The sequence below is a fragment of the Halyomorpha halys genome, unplaced genomic scaffold (genome assembly GCF_000696795.3).
Source record: "Halyomorpha halys isolate HHAL.00 unplaced genomic scaffold, Hhal_1.1 Scaffold505.1, whole genome shotgun sequence".
Classification (NCBI taxonomy): domain Eukaryota; kingdom Metazoa; phylum Arthropoda; class Insecta; order Hemiptera; family Pentatomidae; genus Halyomorpha; species Halyomorpha halys.
The window spans coordinates 813,278-833,664 of record NW_027114634.1 but is presented as its reverse complement, the minus strand read 5'-3'; the positions used below and the strand labels follow the sequence as shown (position 1 = coordinate 833,664).

At 29.9% G+C, this 20,387-nt stretch overlaps 2 protein-coding genes and 1 long non-coding RNA gene across 4 annotated transcripts in view; 2 read left to right on the top strand and 1 right to left on the bottom strand.

Moving 5' to 3' along the window:
* The window catches only part of LOC106683694 (serine/arginine repetitive matrix protein 5), a 40,017-nt gene extending 37,434 nt beyond the window's left edge, over window positions 1-2,583 (top strand). For both annotated transcript variants that reach the window (XM_067051798.1, XM_014425323.3), the window contains exons 17-18: window positions 1,508-1,604; window positions 2,282-2,583. In XM_067051798.1, the coding sequence (XP_066907899.1) occupies window positions 1,508-1,604; window positions 2,282-2,357 (173 nt within the window). In that variant the 3' untranslated portion in view covers window positions 2,358-2,583. The remainder of the gene's footprint in view (window positions 1-1,507; window positions 1,605-2,281) is intronic.
* Window positions 2,584-5,736: 3,153 nt separating this feature from the next.
* LOC106683690 (uncharacterized) lies at window positions 5,737-7,849 on the bottom strand. Its single transcript, XR_001343585.1, has 2 exons — window positions 7,765-7,849; window positions 5,737-6,309 (listed from the first exon to the last, which is right to left on the bottom strand). It is a non-coding gene; the product is annotated as an uncharacterized lncRNA (long non-coding RNA).
* Window positions 7,850-9,537: 1,688 nt separating this feature from the next.
* LOC106683689 (lysosome-associated membrane glycoprotein 2) lies at window positions 9,538-20,331 on the top strand. Its single transcript, XM_014425317.3, has 5 exons — window positions 9,538-9,687; window positions 13,068-13,435; window positions 14,639-14,834; window positions 17,307-17,477; window positions 19,090-20,331. Exons 1-5 carry the CDS (start codon window positions 9,633-9,635, stop codon window positions 19,230-19,232), a joined length of 933 nt encoding a protein of 310 aa, XP_014280803.1. The 5' UTR covers window positions 9,538-9,632; the 3' UTR covers window positions 19,233-20,331.
* The last annotated feature ends 56 nt before the right edge of the window (window positions 20,332-20,387 follow it).

The window sequence follows — 20,387 nt, the reverse complement described above, 5'->3', positions numbered from 1 at the left end:
CTTTAGATTTAAGCTATTGCATTGAATTTAATTTATTTTTCATTATTAGGATAAATCTCATGTTTTTTTTTTTATTTTGAATAATCCCTGGAATCTAAAAGAAACAAAGTAAAATATTTTTTAAAAGAAAAAGTTAATTATATGAATTTGATTAATTTAATTGATTTTATGATTACAAAAGTTTTAAGTAATTAAATTTTTGTTGTTATCAGGTGTAATTTTTATCTTATTTATAAACCTTATTAGTAGTGCAACCTAGTGCAATTTATTATTTCAATTGATTATTAATAGTGCAATTTATAATTTTTATTGATTAAAATTGGTAAAAATTAATCAACTCGATGCAATCAATATTACTCACTGCAAGAATTGAATAAAAAAATCATTAAAAGAATATTATTTTTAAACATCAAAGAAAAATAACAATATACATTTATATACCTGAACCTGCTTCTCCTTATTTTCCTATTAAAAATAATGCTTAATTAACCCTATGGTTCATAACACCATTAAAAAACTACTCAGAGGATTTTCCACTGTGAGGTGCTCATACAGAGCTGTGATATGGTTAAAATAATTACACTTTTCACTGTTTCAATAATCAGATAACCAATACTTGATCTCAGAATCTCATATTAGGCTGAGCCAGACCGTCCATCACCTCAATGAGGCTATTTCATAACTGTAGTTACGATATCTGTCTGTCTGCACCAATTCTCTGGCTTATTCATCCCACATCCATCTCTCCTTTTTCCTATTGACTTGGCAGAAGCTCATCCTGCTCTGTTCCCTCTCCTCTTATCCTCTACATCTCCCCTTATCTGTTAGAATGATTCTATAATGGAATGGATTAAAAATTCAAATAACATGGACTATTTTCTAGAAAACCACCTTGGCTTGTCTATAGCTTCTTCAATGTGACCTCTACCAAAGTCTCTTGTTCTTTATGATTATCTATAATTTAGAAATCAAAGTTCCTGGAGTTCCTGAGGAGTTTCGGTTTGTTCTGAGAAATGATTGTAAAGTTAGATCTAGAATAGAGTACCCCCACTACCATCACCTTGATTATAAATACGTGTAACTAATCAAAAAAAGACGTTTAACCCTGGCCACATAAATAAATCTTAATGATTGTATGTTCAACTGTTTGACATAGTTCTTGAATGTTTCAATGACTCCTGTACTAATGTTATTTCTTTGTAATAAATGTACTTATTAACTGTACTTATTTTAAATTTGCTTCAAATGTAATTCAATATCACAGGATTTGCCTCAAGTATCCTTGTATTCAATTAAATTAATGATCTTCTACTGGAAGAGTTTCTAGAAACTAATATGAAATTGGCGAATGAACACAACCTGATGACAATGAAGATGGGGGATAACCCCAAAACGTTGTTTGTGAAATAAACTAATATATTTAAATACGGAAGATTGTGTTCATTCACCAATTTCATATTACTTGTATTCAAATAAATGTTGTTTAAATTTATCTTAATGTTTTTAGGTGAAGAAAATACTTCCACTGTTGAAAAGATTGATCTTTCGTCAAATATTTTACAAAATAAACAAGCCCTGTCTGCTAGAGCTGATATAATAATCAGGTAAGAATACAACTTAACTGCTTGTTTTAGAATCAAATATTATACTCAGCAGTGAAAAAAATGGACACTTAATATTTTTATTTTTGAAGGCTAATTATGAGTAATATACTCTATTCTGTGAGTAATTTGGTTCATACAGACTAAGTTTGGACTAAATAATCCCTTCAGGATCAATATGGAAGGAAATAATCGCTCATTTGTCTTGAGACTGCTTTAACGGAGATACCTCATCTTTATTTTTGAACATTTTAATATATTTAAAATCCTTCTTGTGAAAAATAAGCTTTAATTTAATTTCTTTAATGTAAATACAAAATGTAATTTCTTCTATGGCTGATTACATTAGAACCGTTTATTGTGCAAGAGGGAGTAATAGTTGTTATCCAGAGTCCATCATGTCAGAAAGCCATATGTAAATGAAGAGTTATTAGTTTTTCAAAAATGTTAATTTCTCATTATTACCCATTATAATTTATAAATAGAGTATTATTAATAGAACTAATTTTTTTATGTTAGAAATTGCTTAAATAACTTTAAAAGAAACTGACTCTTACAAATTAAAAAAAAAAAATTGTGTTTACTAGAATTATGGGGGAAAATCAAAGGGTCTGATTTTGGTTTGGTGCAGAGTATGTAATAATATACCTGATTATTTGGTTAAATTTTTATTTCCACAGGAGACAGTTGTGTGGTCTTCCAGTAATTGCTTCTGAAACTCATCCAACTACAGGACTTTGTCAGTGGGCTGTGTAATCAATCACAACCTGGACAGCTTTCTTATGATCATAATGTAAAATTTTTATTTGTTATGTTATTCATTTATAATTGTTCTTATATTTTAATAGTCACAAAAAAGGAGTAATCATAAAATATGTTATTTTCTGTAAATTATATTTATAACTTGTATAAATTGACCACATTCGAACATAATTTTGTCCTAAAATCAAATATATTAACCATTTTTATTTTTTATAACATATTAAGATTTATATTTATGTTGTCCTAATTTATTTTTCCTTCTCTTATAAGATTTATTTTCATCTATGAGGTGTTATGATCGGTATCATTTTTGACAAAAGTAATTTTTTCATCTGAAATTACTATTATTTATATTCATTAGATGTCTAAGGTATCAATAGTCAATGTTTTTGGGTTATTTCTATTTTATTTATTTATTTACCTAACACACTAACTCTAAGAGCTTTCCTGCACAGTTGATATACAATAAAGTGCTTAATATGCATAACTAATAAAGTAAAATTGGAATTAAATATTATTAAAATAGTGATTATGATATCCATACTCAATAAAATGATAATATTAATGGAACAAACTTACGGATTATTGCATTGATTAAGTGCTGATTGAGCTTCTGGTGGATAAGCATAACTGCTTCATTTGACATCAAGAGATGAATGCTAACTGGTTGATGGTTGTAAGAGTTTAGGGTAAGTGTAACTTTGATACCAAAGACAATAGAGCTCATGTTCTGGAAGATAGTTTCACTACTTGATTGGTGATATTGGGTGGCCAGAAAACATAAAAGTTTGATCATTACCTCAACTAATTGTTTACTATTAGCTATGGTCATCATCAAAGGCTTTCTAGTCCACTTTAAGTAAGGTGATAAATCATTGTGTTCCTCTGTAGATGAAGTTTTAGGACATATCACCTGTCTAAGAGAAAGAACTTGGAAGGTTTATGGGATAAAGGCACCAATGCAAAAAGATCTGATAGTATTGACCAAGAAATGTTAAGTTGGCAAATAGATTGCAATACAAGCTCTGAAATGCTTTTTAAGTCCCTAAGAGGTTGGAAAAGATGGGATGGAAGGTCTTCTGATCATTAGTTATGGTAGAGCTAGGTGGTTCTGGACAAACATGTCACCTGAATTACTGGTATTAAAATGTAATATTTATTTAGAGCCACAAACGAGAGAGTTAGCAACAGAATAAAAAAATCGGGATTAGAAGATGATATTTTGGTTTGATACATTTATTCCATCTTATAAAAATCTAACTCATGATTTATTAACTTTTCAGCAAATGTTTTTCAAATTTCTCAGTGCTCTTACTTCAATATTTTGGTTTCAGTTGTCCCTTCAAAGGCAGCAAATGCTCTCCTGTCTTAAAAATTCATTTTCACATTCCTGACTTGTTAGAAAAAAAATCTTACACCTCAGTTACTTATTGACTGTATACAATGCTCTGAGAGATAATTTACAATTTAGCATTTTTTAAACCTAAATAATCACAAAGATTATGGTTAGGGGTAATGAAATATACTGTTTATCAGGGCCAGCATTAAACAGTATGTTTCATTATATGTTTTTATTTCTGTCAGCATCTCCAACCAAAATGTAACGAATCAATCAAGGGTTGACTATAGTCTATTTTGATATGTGTATTGACTATTTTACAAAACCCAATCTAATTAAGAAAAGCCAATTAAGAACGTAAATGAAAAAATAAAAAGTTGCCTCTGTGGATAATATTTTAGATTGAAAGAAATGCTAATGGTATGGTTTTATTTAAGAGTAATATGATATACAAATATTTCATGCAAAGACCTTACTAAAAGAAAGCCAAGGATTTGAAAATGGAGATGAGGTAACGGACAACAAACAGCACCAAAACAAGTAGTCCAAGAAGAGAAAAAACTTTGTGATTTCATGCCAATTATGAAGTAATGGAATTATCAAAAACACATTTACACAATTCGATTGTGAATTGAATTATTTTCAGTTTTCTTAAAATGCGAATGTTTTTGTAGCTTAGAATATTTCGGAAAGTAACTTTATTCTCATTCTTTAATTTTATGTAATTTCAATGTGTAATTAATTATATTCATCTTTTTTTGTGTTTTACTTGAATAAAGTAGGTAGTTTGAGATGTGTATAGGAACAATAAAAACCCTGGTCATTCAAATCAATTTAAGTATAGTACTCAAGTCATGTTTAATAATTAAGTTATAAATAGTGGATACTTAGTATTAGTATTTAATTTAATTACATTTATTTTTATTACAATTTTTGTTTATTTGAAAAGAAACATATTTATTTTATATTTCTATTATTATAATTAAGTAAGAGAAACCGTTGCTAAGTTTACCCAAGGGTTGTTAAATAGTTGCTTAGGCATCACCTAGCAACAGGCTGAGGATCTACATTAAAAAAAAATTTTTTGCTAACTAGACGACTATTTAATTAATAAATAACTTTCAATTTTACTGAAAAATTTACTGTTCTAATTATGAAGTAAGTTGGCTTTTGTTGGATTTTTCCTCACAACCCTGGAATCGTATTTTTGTTTTAATTGATGTACTGTGTAAACTAGCAATTTCCATTACGGTCTTTTTATAAAAATAGATAAGTAAAAGGGTAGGAAACAAAATCAAAAAAATTAATGAATTTTTTTTAATGATTGAAAATGTAGCGCTTGTAGTGAATGACCCTTATATATCCCACTGCTGTCACCATGTTTTGTTCATGATTAAACCACCAAACTGTTTTATCAAATAACTGTGAGATATATAAACAATTGCTTAATTGTTTTTATAACAAAACATGGTTGCAGTGGTGAAAACTTTAAAGTGTCTGTAAGGTAAAAGATGTTTTTTAAATAGTGGCTCATTGTATCTGCTGCCCACCTTTGGCTCCTTTAAACTTGAAGGGTAACATGGCTTTTAATTGGAGAAACTTTAAAGCGATTATTTTGTCTTACAGAACAGCATATTTTGATTAAGCTTCAGAAGAAAAAAAAAAGTTGCCATGCTATTGTATGTGGCAGGTAATGTAGCTAATGATATTTTTTATTCCTCTTGCCTGGCAGTGAAAAGGAAAGAAAAAAAGTATAATGAAGTATTTTGGAATTAGCTTCTCTACATTTAGTACAGTGTAATGTTTGAGTCTCTAAATTTATTATTTGAGTATTAGTTTCCTTAGTTATATCTAAATTTTCTTTAAAAGGAGGAAGATGTAAAATAAAGTATCATGTTTTATATACATAGATATGAGGAGTTATAAAAACAATTAATTTGTAATATAGTGGTATATTACTTAATAAAATGTTTACATAGGTCAGTTATTTCGAATTTTTGCGAATGCCAATCTTCTATTAACTTATTATTCATTCAGATTCGTAGTTGAAGAGATGGCTTTTCAGAAAGAATTTTCTGATGAAGAATGTTTCACTTTGGAATTAGCACCTTTGATTCATCGACGTTTTGAGCTCAGGCGATATCGACGCTGATGGAAGATGTGAGTGAACCAAATAACAAACGAGTTTTGAAGAATTTTCTCATTTGAGGCATGATCTTCAAATCAACGATTACCATCTGTAATTTCAGTTGATATACCTCCTTCTAAAATTGTTTTGAATTCCGCATGTCGTAGTTACTTTCACGCTGGTCTCACAGATATTTCCTTTCCTGAACAAGAAAAATTAACTTTTCACAGTACATTGTTACTTTTTCGCACTCGTTTGCAATCCCAGCAGATCGTACTTCGAACGAAAGCTGACGAACGATACTGGCCCAGTGTTTGGATCATTCTTGCGAAGTAGGACGAATTGATTTCGCAGCTTTCCACTCCTAGTGGACGAGAGGCCATATGATCACTCAAAAGATAATCAAATCATTAACAGATCTTTTAGCTAACAATACCTACATTTATCTCGCCCTTGACCCATCTGACACCATCTTGAAGCTACAGAAAGACAACAGACTAATAAGCATGTTTGCCACCCTCTTGTTTTTGTTTTTAATTAACAGTCTAAAATATATTAACTGAATATAATGCCACGCTTAAAGCTATTCATAATAGTGTTAAAATCTATTATCATTGGAGTATTCACAGAAAATCAAGCTTCTTAAAAAAATTATAATCAGGGTATTCAATGTTGACCATCCCATCGAATCTAATGAAGCAGTCCACGACCCCCATCTAAATGTTTTATAAAAGTATAGAGGATGAAAAAGACGAAAGAACGGTCAAAAAAGTGACCTCATAATTCCATTAAAAAAGGAATTAGGTCCAATCGACCACCAAGCATCTAAGGATTGGCAATTATGCTTGAATTTGACCAAAAAAAATATTCTGCGGACGCGGACGCTCTTTAGTATGCATCCATTGTACATTTCGCAAAATCACAAGACAATGAAATGCCCCAGAAACATTCACCTCCTTCTCAAAGTGCGCGTACTGCGAAGGGCTCTTACATCAAGTGCATCGGGCGACAAGTTCATTTAAAAAAAAACTTGAACTAAGGGACAATCTCGTCTCAACCAAAAGGCAATATACCCACCAAATTCGACCCTTGTGGTTTACTTTTTAACAGACCCCCGCCCCTTCTCTCCATTACCGTCCTCTAAAGCCGGCGTAGGTCACCAGCCTCAGGTCTATTGTCCAGGATATGAAATATATGTTTAGTAAATAATGACCAAGCTAAACCTCGTCCCCCCCCCCCCCAGAAATCCTCCCTAACTACATTCTCTAATGTTATGTTATAATTTTATCATGGGCTCATCAAAAATAAGTTTAAACTAGAAAAGGCTTTGCCCCTCATAGCCTCTCTATAGTTGCATTCGACTTAAAACTGAACAAATAAACACAAATTGACTTCCGACGGTACCATTGGTATAGACTTGGTCATCTATTTACTGCTGGCACGTTATGATGTCCCTCATAAACATGTCAATAGTAATACCCTAAACGAAAACAAAAATACTGTCATGACGATTCACTCACACATTCTTACAATATCACCTGCGTTTACCGAAGTATACACATTTAAGACTTCCTTGTAATACACCGAAATAAATAGACAACACTTCATTATAGGTAGTAGTAAGAAATTCCTAATGCGTACTGACATCCCTCAAACTCTTCATACATATCTGCAGTTTATACACCAACAACTCACAGATTCACGGATTAAACTGAACTTGAATTACTGAATTCAGTCACTGGACAACGATCACATCGCTGTACTTAATCATCTGAGATAAGACACAACAACCATCCCACCTACTGACTATATATCAAATTTGAACCATGCTGAATGTAACCAATCACATTTCCACTATTACAACATTAAACACCATAGACGATATCGGTACTACCATAAGCAAGTTTTATATGAAACTGCCATCCCATACTCACTTTTACACCTACGCCATGAACCTCCACAGTACATACTAATGCTCATCAAACACAACATAAAAAAAATTTTGATACAGTACTGAAGACTAATCATAAACAACCTCATTAGAATATTAACCTTTCTAATGTCAGTGGAAAACATTTATGATTTATGATAAAACTACAGCTATGCCACACACACAGTGACCCTAAACAATGCTGGATATTATTCAGAAGTCACACCACAAAATCTAGATTGGTGATCCACCCCCTTCCTGGTCATTTCTGATAAAAGGGGAGGAAGGAGGTTATTTAGAAGTAACGAACGTATTCTAACCATGGTGGCGAGTCACGTTTTCATTACATGGGACCGCCACAAATGCAAAAGTTGACCCACCAGAACGGATTCGAACCGACGCTGCTTCAGTCATGAGGCAGTTAAAGTTGACGCTCCAACTCCCTCGTCTTTGAATGGACCATTTTTAACTACCCACTGTGACACAGTTTATATTACGATGCAACATGAAGTTCTTAGGTTCGTTGCAGCATCTAACAAACCCGCTCTTCATGACCCTGACCCCAGTGTCAGGTCCAGTGTGTTGGCTACAAATAATTGAAGATTATACAATGAAATTTGGTGCTGTAACATCAACATGCTTATTTAAATTAAGTTTTTAGAAATAAGTGAAAATGCAGAACCAATGTTTGCTCCAGCAGATCACGAAACGAATAATAAAATTAGCACAGAATGTTACCATCTTTAAAAAACCATTTAAATGTAATAACACCAAAGAAAAAGGAGGCAGATCTGTGATAGATAATCAAATTTTCTTAATAGAGGTTCTGAAAGAAATAACTGTATCACTACAATTGATACATATAAATTTTGTATACAATATAATTATTTTGTAAATAAAATTAGGAGGGAAAATGGAGGAATGGGGAAAGGAGGAAACTTCCTTCATTTTTCTTTTCTTGTACCCAGAAGTTTTGGAAGCGGTGTCGGTTCGAATCCTGTCGGTTGGTCAACTATAGATGGCTCCTCTTCCCCTCATATGTTAAAAGAAATGACCAGGTTGGAGGTAACAAAAGAAAAAAATCAGGAGATTAGTGCTCTCTGCTAGTTAACCTCATCTTTTAAACTGTTTTAACGAGATTGGTTTCCCCCAGCTCCAGTTGTGATGACTGGTTATCTTTCGGTTATACCCTTCTAACCGAGCCTATATTTCATTCCTACCTACCTGATAACTCTGAGAATATTAATTAACTGTATCAAGGCCTTCAGAGAGAACAAATTAACAACTCTCCATACAAGTTTGTAAAAGTACGAAACAATTTTTTATTCAGAAATAGTTATCTTACTATAATATTCTATGCAGTCTTATACTATATATCTCATTATTGATAAGACTTATGGTGAGTGGTACTGCCAAAGAAGAATCCAAGTACTCTTCCGAATCGTCCAGCCTGCTCTTCCCCCTCCGAAATTACAAAACATCTTCATTTATTTTTATCCGTTAACAGAAATTATACAAACCTGAATTCTAGGTAGAAAACTTCTGAAATAATACCATAATTTTTACCTAAAGGCTGTCAGCAATTTTTAGATTTGCAACAAATTTTCATCGAAGTTATAACTCAATTATTATTTAATTAAAAAATACACTTGTATGTTTAAGGATACGAATATATGCATAAATATAAAATTATGAAGATATCGTTTGTTATAATGTCTTATGAAAAGTTAAAAACTAGGTATCACAATCTGTTTCTGTTATTTGATGGCTGTGGATTTCTTTATCTTTATTCAGTGTATTGCTATCTGGTTCCGGATCATTATCATTTTATTTCTCTTTGAACTCTAGACTTTGTTTCTGCTAATTTCGATCATGTACATTAAGTACATTTTCTTGTTTAGTTTATTCATCGGGTTCATCTTGGCAGGTATTATCTTATAGTATTACATGTTGATTGTTTTAAGTATTGTTTGTTATAAATAGCTGAAGTTGTTAATTGAAGGTCAGCTGATATGTAGACATAATGACGGGACAACGCACTTTATTTATTTATATATTTTTTATCCATCAATACTTACTAATTTATTAAAAATTACCACTGTAGTCCTCTCGGATTTATTTATGATTCATTACCTTCCCATTATGAATTTCATAATGTGATGCACTTATTTAAACAATGGAAGTAGTAATACATGATTATGTCAATATGTGTGGTATATTCTATAAACAATTAAGACTTACCAATTAGATTTCTTAAATGTCGACATCTAATCAGAGAATTTATAATTACAGGTTATGAAAGTGTTCAGAGGGCTCTATTTTTAATAATATTTATGTGTTGTATATCTATCTGTTTGGTTGGGAAAATTTTCTTATATACACTTAGGCATTAAATAATATTTTTCAAAAACCACAAATTGTTGTACATTCTTGTTTTTCAAATAGGATATATAATAGTTAGATAAGGTACTTAAATTATATTTTTGTGGTATTTTGTTGCTAGTTTCAGTAATTTTTTGGTCATAAATTAGTTAACATTATGATTAAATAGAAAAAAATTGAAAGGGTTTGAAGTTGTAACATCTGATGTGCTTCAAGTTAGTCATAATACTATGCAGTTTGCATTATTCTATCCAGACTGGTTTCAAGTTACAATGTGATACCATGAAATGTTTTATACTTGTATGAATTTAGGACCCAATGTCATATTAAAGGATCCACTGGGACTTTTTTTATCTCTTGAGCAAGCAATAGTTCATTGCTGTGACCAAATAAAATTAGTTGTAATATAATTATAATAGAGTAGGTTAATACCTTCAAATGGTCTCTACAGAATGATAAGTAAATAGGTACTGCTTATATGTATAAGTAAACACTCTGTTTGGGAGAATTGGACCCATGCAGGTCGATAGTGCTAGTCGTGATACGGATCTGACAAAAATGTAGAGAGCAATGGACCAGGTGTATTGGAGATTTAATATTTCGAAGTTAAGATTGGTCTTGTTTTTTTACAATCAATGGCTCATCAGCATATCATTTTTTTGTGTACCAGAAGATGTCAGGCTAATTAAGAGTTTCCTTTGTACTGGATTGGTAAAAGGAACCTGGGACATTGATCTTATCCATGAGTCATTACTTTTGCTTTAACAGTGATAGGTGCTTTAATTGTTCCACTTTGTGAGCAGAGTATCTGCATAAGTTATTCATTGTTCTCAGAATTACTGAGATCATTTCACTTTTTTTCAGATTTTCAAAGAGCAATTTCCTTCTGATTTTCTCTAAAATTGTTTTGGTCTTCTACAATTACCATGTGAATGTATTAAGCTTGAAAAATGATTGTTAACATTGAATTTTGGATTCTGATGAAATTAATGTTTTTAATTTCCTGCATGGATACAAATTTTCCTGACCTTCAGTAGTAAAGATAAAAGTAGTCAGTTCAGTGAATATCTTTCAAGAGATGGATCGTTGATGTTTTAAACTTTTACTGAGCTATGCCAACTATGGAAAATAATGAATTTCTTGTGAAAGGGGGAAACATGTAATAAAATATAAATACCACAATACAAAACTTTGTATAATAATATTTTTTTCTTATTCATTAAAAGTGTTAATTAGTAGAAAGCAAGCTGTAGAATATTTATTTGGTAATTGATTTTATAATTTTACATTCAGTATACTGAATTTCTAGTATTACATTCAATATATTATATTTCTTATCCTTGCTTTGTACTTATCATTTTTTTTAAATGACCTATACTTTTTTTGGGGGGGGGGGAATTGACTATTTCCTCTTTGTTAATTTTATTATACTTTTTTTTTATTGTTCTATTGCTTTTGGATGCTTCTATTGAGCTTGTCCCAAAGATTTTTGGTAGCGATATGTTCTGTAATATGTGTTTGCCATTGAATTGTACCTAAATGTCATGTAAGTAGATTCTATTATTACCTAAAAAAAAAAACTTTTTGATGATTTAGTAAGCTACCTTTTAGAGGTTTCTTTCACATCAACATTATCTTGGATCATTGAATTTTAGGAGTTCTTCTTTTTGTATCTGAAAGAAATCAGGATTTTTTTTAAAAAAGAGTCATTAGAAATATTTGTTTATAGTGTTTTAATGACATAATTTATGAGGCTTCCAATAACAGAAGAGTATAAACTCATTTTATTATTTTATTTTGTGTTTCATTCTATTACATTATAATTAATCAATTCCTCCTTCTTATACTGACTGGATATACATTTTTATGGTTATACAGACTTATCTATTCAATAAAACCTGTCTGTAATGGCTGGTTTACACGTATAAGTAGACAACTAAATTTTAAGCTTCCAACACACTTAAGTAGAGAATTTAGTATTAAGTTGCAAGTTAAAATTTAGCTTACAAATAAAAAAGTAGATTAGAATTTTATCTATTTTTTGGTTTAGTTGGTGGGGCAGGGCTTATCACTTAACATGTTCAGACAGGCACAATTTAGTTTAATTTAGTTGTATGTATTAGTATGGTGAAGCAGTTGGGTTGAAAAGATCCTTTTTTTTTTCTTTTTTTAATGTCAAAGCGAATGGAAGATACTACAGTTTAGTTTGTCAAAGAATATTTGTGAAATATAAGAAGCATGAATTACAGGACAAAGGACGAGTGCTTGCTATAGTGTCAGCTATGGCGATCACTAATTTTTTGTACACGAAGTCAAATAAAATTCATAAATTTTCGATCAACACATACTCCCAAAAGTTAAAAAAAATTAAAGATTCCATAAAATCAGACTAGCCAAATATAAAATAAATTTCTTATTTATCTTCTTTTACTAACTCATGAAACAAAGTTGCTCTAGCAACTAGTTTAATATTTCGGTTATTATTGTGGTGCAATAAGATTCTCTCTCTCTCTCTCTCTCTCTCTCTCTCTCCCTCTCTCTCTCTCTCTCCCTCTCCCTCGAACACAGAGATTGATATATAAAACATTTTTTTTTTTTAAATCAATTGGGTTTTATTATGTGTTTTTATTTTGCTGATATTTATGCTCAGGCAAAACTTGTATTTCTTAATATTAGGTTTAATGATTGTCATATATTTTCCTGTTATTGTTATTTATAATGGTGTGCTTAGGTACTTGTAGGTAACAAGTATTGGTTGTTATCAAGCTCATAATTATGCCAGTCCATTATTTAGGAGAGATTTGATATTTTACTGAGTTATTAAATGGATACTTTTATCCATCAATGAATATATGTGATTGAAATATAATTGAAAATAAATATATTTTAATTTTTACTTTACACTTATACCATAAATGTTTTCAGATGTACCCGCACCCTCTAACCCAGTTAGTGATGACAAAGCTGAATCAATTAAGGAAGATGATTCAAACAAAAAGACAACTGCTAAACCTACAACTTCTACAACCAAACCTATGTCCACTTCTACTGCTCCACCTACTCCTACTTCTACAATCACTCCACCAACTTCTTCAAGTGTTGCTCCTACTAGTACCGTTCCTTCCACAACAGTGTCAACTCCTGCCCCACAACCAACACCTTCTCCCACTTCACCCTCTACCACACCAGCACCTGTTCCACCTGAATTTTGGACTGTTACTAATTCAACTAATAACATAACCTGTATAGTAGCCAGAATGAATATTGAGTTAGAAATGCATCATGAAAATAAGGTAACAAAATATTTATATATTTTTAACAATTATAAGTCAGTATAATTTTAAAAGAAAATTTAAAAGTTATTATTTGAGAAATGCACTTTTGGCTGTTTGTTTTTTACAAAGTTTTCTTACTTATTCTGTAATTTTCCATTCTTTTGTAAAATGTATTAAAAATACATTTTTAAAGATTTTTAATGTTTGTTTCTACCAAGTGGTTTTAAAATTAGTTCCATCTGAAAGTATTTATAACTAATGAAACATCAAACTTGCATTGATCATTGGATGTTAGCTTGGATGATTATACCATGGATATACCTAAAGTCATGGTACAAGTGCTTATAATTTTAGATTTAACAAATAGACCATGCAACATAGGTTCTAATCTCATGTATGTAAAAAAAAAATTATTGAAGGTTATACTAAAGTTATGCTTGTGCTGTTTCTTTAATTTCTGAAAATCCTCAAAATGTTTAGAACTGTGTTTCTCTAAAATTTCTTACTTTATAGCTTACCCTGATATGTTTCACTAACACCTCTTAAGTTTCCACTTTAGAGGAAAATTTTGTTAGGTGTGGAGGGAGGGAGAGGGTATAATGACAGTAGCTTATCTACTAAAACCAGAGAAACACTTGCTAAATGTTTAGCTGGCCAAACTATGACATTAACATTAAAAGTTTCAACTGACAATATAAGTCTATAAAAGCATATAAAGGAACTCTTAAAGCATCATGAGATGTCAGCATCACTTAGAAAAGATCATGGTTCTGACTTTATTGAAGGAGGGAAATATCAGAGCTCTTTACCGATCATCTTTCCTCGATGCAGGTGTAAAGCCAATCATAAATGGTGAAACAAAATAAAAATATTCAAATGTGGAAAATTTGCTGAACTTTTGGATTTATAGGGGCCAATTTGGTCTAAAATTGTTGACTGTTTAATTTTCTTTAAAAATAATAATAGAATGTTCTTTAGCATAAATTTGATCCTTCGTGGAAAAAGTTGAACTTTTCGTAATTTAGAGACCTTGTAACACTGATTTAGACAACGAAAGTAGAAAACATTGATTTGACACTTTTGTACCATGCTATCATTTAAAAAAAAAAAAAAGAGAAGCCCTCTACTCGATTTGAAATTAGGTAGAATGTGCTATATGGTTCATTTCTGTTTAAAATATAAGAATCAAGTTAATAATTTTGAATGATTTATATGTTTCAGAGTTTGACACTGAAAGGTAACCCAAAAACGTTGAAGGCTTCTGGAAAATGTGGGAAAGATTTACAAACATTAGAGATATTCTTACCCCAAAATGGGAGCGATTCTGCCTCTGTTTTGTTTTACTTCATTGAATCTGAGAAGACATATTTCATTAGTACTCTCTCAATAATGATCCCTCTCAATTCTTCAGATACAGGTGAAAAAAAAATTCATGTTGCATTATTAAGTAGATGTTAAATATTTCTAAAATCGTTCTCATATTTAATTCTATATTGATAACTTGTATATAGGTTCTTTCAGTGATGCATAATTAGTGATTGAGTTTATTTTTTCATGTGTTTGTTATTACAATTTCTTCAGAAGGTGCAATAGTTTAATATTTAGGTAATTGATTGTTTAAATCAATTTTATGTTAGAAGACTATGAGCTTTCTATTTATATCCCTGTAAATTCTCAAATCTTTGAGAGTTTTTATCTGAAAATGTTTAAATCATACGTCTGGTCCGTTATCAACATCTAATGTAAGCGTTAGTCATAAAAAAAAAACCAACTATTCCACTGCTTTTGTTCTACCATGGATGCTATATTTTACCTGTAAAATAGATTTATGAGTTGTAAATAAAAAATTAAAAAAGATTTTTCACTTCCTCGCCATGTCTGACCACCTAGGTAAGGCATTTTACTTTAGAAATTTGCTTTCTATCTACAATTGATTGTTTGTTTCAATTCACTGATTTAGTCAATTATTACATGATGATTCAATTGAATAATATGTCTCATTATTTATTGTAGTCGCTAAAAAGGAATATAATAAAAACTGTAGATACAGATGTTTTCCTTCACTCACTCACAGAAAATGAGAGATTGCTTGGAGGGGAACCAGTGAAATCTGTGTATCTTCAGATAATGATCCTTAGTATAATATTTTGTATAACAGATATATTTTCATGAGGGGTGATATGCTCATCTCATTATTACAATTTATTGCTTTTGATTTAATTAATATAATCATTTTGTCTTCTTGATTTTTGTTTCATTGTTCAGTAATTTTTTAGATCTTTCATGTCTGTGGTGTTTTCTAAATTACTGGATTATCCTTAAACTTTCAATTAAATAAACTGCATTATGTTCAGTATTTTAGTAAACTGATCATATGTTTTTGCCTATCTACTAAGTTTTTGTATATGTATAATATGTTACGAAAGTTACTCAGTAAAAGTGAACAAAATTCCAAAAAAAATCATTTTCACCAAATGATTTCACTTCACAAAAGTACAATTTCTGAGCCACAGTTTCATTTGCTAATAAGCGTTTGTGTACGCTTACTTTATACAATATATCATCAGTGTGTAATTTTCCATTTTAAAATAATTTTTTTTTAAAGAAATAATTTAGACTGGCTCAGATTTTTGGTTTTACCCACTTCATTAATAAATAGTGCCCGATTTATCTAATATTTTAATTCAAATAATACTTTACTCATTATTAGGTACATGTTTTAAAGCAGACCTAATACTTGTATTTTGGGAGGGAGGGAGGATTCCCTTCTATTATGTTTGGTGTTACGAACATAAAAAGAAATTCAAAATGATCCTTTTATAAAAATTATAAATTCACTGCTACCTTAAATCTGCAATCGTGGTTAAAATTTTGATTACGATTTTCTCAGAAACTTTCTGATTTACCACTTTGGCATTGAAGCAACAATATATATTAATTGTTGGTATATTTATATTTAGTTTCACATATACTTAAAGAAAGTAGCTGTCCAAAACAGAAAGCCTGAAATCTACCGAAGATGTCAGGCACAAATCAGATAATTGTTGCAATAGGTTGCAAATAAATAATTATAATCTACCATCTCAATAGAAAATTTAGTTTGATTATGTAGCAATGATATAGAAACAAATTGTCACTTTTCAATTGTTAGTGGAGGTTTATAGTTTGAATGGGATAGAAAACCAATATGCTGATGCACATTACAAGCTTCATCAGGGCTGTATAAACAGGATACAAAACAACATATAAAAAACTACATAAAAATGAATAACATGAATTACAATTAACATGAATACATCAGTTGAAGTAAATAGAATACAATATTAATAACTTAAAAAGTAATTTTTTTTATTATTCATTACTGTATCAGTTATTAATCCTTTATTCTGTTTATTTAAACTTCTGTTCAGTTATTTATTTTAACTGCTAATGGTGTGATCTTGATAAAATATTTTATTGATCAATTACCATAGTTAGTGTTTCTTAGGTAATTACTAAAATATAGTGAATTATTTTTCTAAATGTTTTTAGATTGACCAGCCTATAGTACTGCTGTCAATAAATATACAAAATGTAATTTATTATATAGTAACTATTTAATAATATATTAATATCATTATTATTTATAACAGTATTTACTTATATTGTTATATTTTTCATTGACATCTTAAAATTACTCATTTGATGGAATTATGTTTAAAGTGTTCTTACTTTTTTTATACATTATTTTATTAAGTTTCAAATTAGTTGAAAATGGTTATGATTAATTTAGAATATACATAAATTAAATATCCCTATCAAAATGTTATCAACTGTGATATAAGTGACCTAAGGCCTCTACTAAATCTTTCAAAAATAATTCAACAACTTAATTTATTTTATTTTTCAGTTTCTGAAATTAAAAATGTAACTCTCTATGAAACTGGAAAAAATACCTCCTATTCTTGTCCATCATATATGCTGAATCTAGAACCCGGCAATAAAACTACTGTCAAATTGAGCATGGGCAACATACAGGTTGAAGCTTTTAGATTCACTAATACTACTAAATTTTCTCAGGGTAAGTGAACTTAAATATTATCTTTAAAAATTTTAATATTCATTTATAAGGAATGATTCCTTTACTTTGTTCAAGTTTCACTTTTAGCAGCAGTTATTTATTATGGTCCTTATAATAAACATCTTTGATATTTGATGAATGTCGTTTGATTTTGAGATTTCTATAAAATTTACATTTTTGGGTCCAAAATACGGACATTTATTTTCAATACTATGTTTTAGCTGATACAATGTAATAATTCTGATATGATAAAAAAAAATCTGTGTAAATCTTCCTTAAATTCTATAAAGGTCTATATTTCATTTTGTTTTAACTAACGTATTAGTAGTTCCTTTTAAAGATTGTGCTAAAAATTGTGTGCATAATAGTTCTTTATGACCTTTAAATTCTCATTTGTCTTTATGACCTGAAGATATAAAAGAATTCCTACCATGTCATTATCTGCAACTGGTTCCTCTCATTATTATTAGTAGATCTAGGTGGGCTCAACTACCAGGAAGTCAATTTTTGGCATGTTGGAAATAACATATTTTGTTTGATGGGTGTGTCTGTATGGCACTATGGTGTTTGATGGAGGAAAAATAAGTAAGGTGAAAGGACCTCCTGTTCTGTTTACAAAACACTGGTATGAGTTGAGGGAAAGCTCAATTTTCCATTTGCCTTATAAGTGGCAAGAGATGAGAATATATTGTGACCTCAATCACCAAAGTCTTCTTTGTTGATTTCATTCATTACTGGTGCTGTTCTGCAGCTAACACTGTGGAGGTATTTGTCAATGTATAGCCTGCCATCAATCTCCACACCATAGTATTTAATGGATGAATGAGAGGGATACCTTAATATGATATTTCAAAAATATCTTTTTTGAAAGTACTCTTTTTCTCATTATAGGTTGTTCAGGAAACAAATTGGTCCACGAGATGTTGGATTATTTAGTTCTTTTCCCTATAGCAGCAGCATAAAGTAATGCTTTGCCTGGTGGAATGGAAAATCTCTTTTTGGAAGTAGTAATAGCACTCCTTAAGAAATAATCCGGACTTGATCTAATTGTCATTTTAATTGCAACAATGGGAATATTATCTGACGCTAAAGCTTTGGAATACTCTATTTTGTTGCCAGTTAGACCAAGTCCTGTGTTTTTCCTGGCTTTGGTTCTGATCCAAGCAGCTGAGTTTCCATAAATACTTCCAAGACAATTGGACAAGTGTCACTTCTATTTCTACTTCTCTTTAGGTGTCAAGCATGAACTTTTCAGTTTAGCCATCTAGTCATGCCTTCTCACCGTGTCCACTACCTCATGAAATAATTCTCTCCGGATTGGAAAGGATTCACCTTTTTATGGGAAAAGGGGCTAACCACTTTTTAACTTTCAACTTCTAATCTGGTTTGTTACTACTCATTGGGATATCTAAGATATGATACCACTATATTGAAGAACTTTTTTTGTGAATAAGAACATATTTATATTATTTTTATTTAGAATGAATTATTAGGAGGTTTTCTCCAATTTCAAAACTAAGTTTTCAGAAATTTGCATTTATTTATCGTTATTATTCTTTATTATATAATTTTTGAAGTGACATTTCTCCATAAATGTGATCTTATTTTGCAGCTGTGCAGTGCCCTAATAGTGAAGTTCCAGACATCGTTCCATTAATTGTGGGACTTGCTTTAGCTGGTCTTGTTATAGTTGTTGTTATTGGTTATTTTATTGGAAGAAGAAGATCCCAAGCTCGAGGATACTTATCTATGTAAAATTAATATAAAAAATGTTTGTTCTGTTAGATAAATAGATTTTTCCATTAGATCTAAATATATAAAACATTTAAAACTTTTAAAATTATGTTATCAATTTATAAATACATTTCCATATTTTAAAATGAGTATTTTACTTCATTGATGATGCTATTAATTGGTTTATAATTTTTATTATAGTGTTTAATTCAAATAATTTTGTAATTTAATTGATGCATTATGTTAGGATTTTATTACCTTTTTTCAATTGTAAATTTGATTTGAAGTAATCTTATAAAATATGACCCTATAATTCAAACCAAATGCTTAAACATTTAATCACATCACTCACGTAGATAAAAGTAGTATCAGTTCTACAATTTAGTTTTTTTTAGTTAATTGTTTATTAAGATTCTACTATTGAAGGTAAATGCCCCTCCGCCCTAAAAAAAAAAAAAAAATTCTCTATATCTTCAGTATCCATTTAAATTTGGTTTGTTAGTTCATGCAGCTTCATTTGTAGCATCTGAGGAAATGAACTTTTAACTAAAAAAAATTTTTTAAAAATAGGTTTTTGATTTGTTACTATTATGGTGTAGGTGTGCAGTATAAAGTATTTATTTTAATTTTTAATTAAAATGAATGTTTTATTATATGAATATTTAGGTATGCATAGTTTAAATTTTTATATTCACTTGCATACTCATTATATAAGTTTTAATAAGTAAAATATTAGTATTAAAATCAAAACCCTGTATACTAACCTACATCATTACCTGGTTAAGCATTTTATTGTTCCTCTTAAGCTTTTAGTAATGTAAGCCTTCAGTTATAATTAATAATTAATAGTTGTTTTCAGTTCATAATCTATTTTAAAAAGGTTAAGCTGAGCTCTTAGTATGTAAATAAAAATTATTAATACTAGTGATTCAACTCATAAATGGTTTTCAAAAACAAAAAAAACAAAAAAAAACTGAAGGTTATTTTTTTACATATTTTTAAATTTGAGATATTTTGTTTTTCAAATCAAGATTTAGTTAATCTGGTTATGGATATATCATAATGATCTTCAATCAGTGAATATATTTTTAAAATATATAATATTCTCATTTTATAATAAGTTGTTATCATTTCCTCATTTAGTTAATATCTTTAGATATCTAATGTGTGATTATA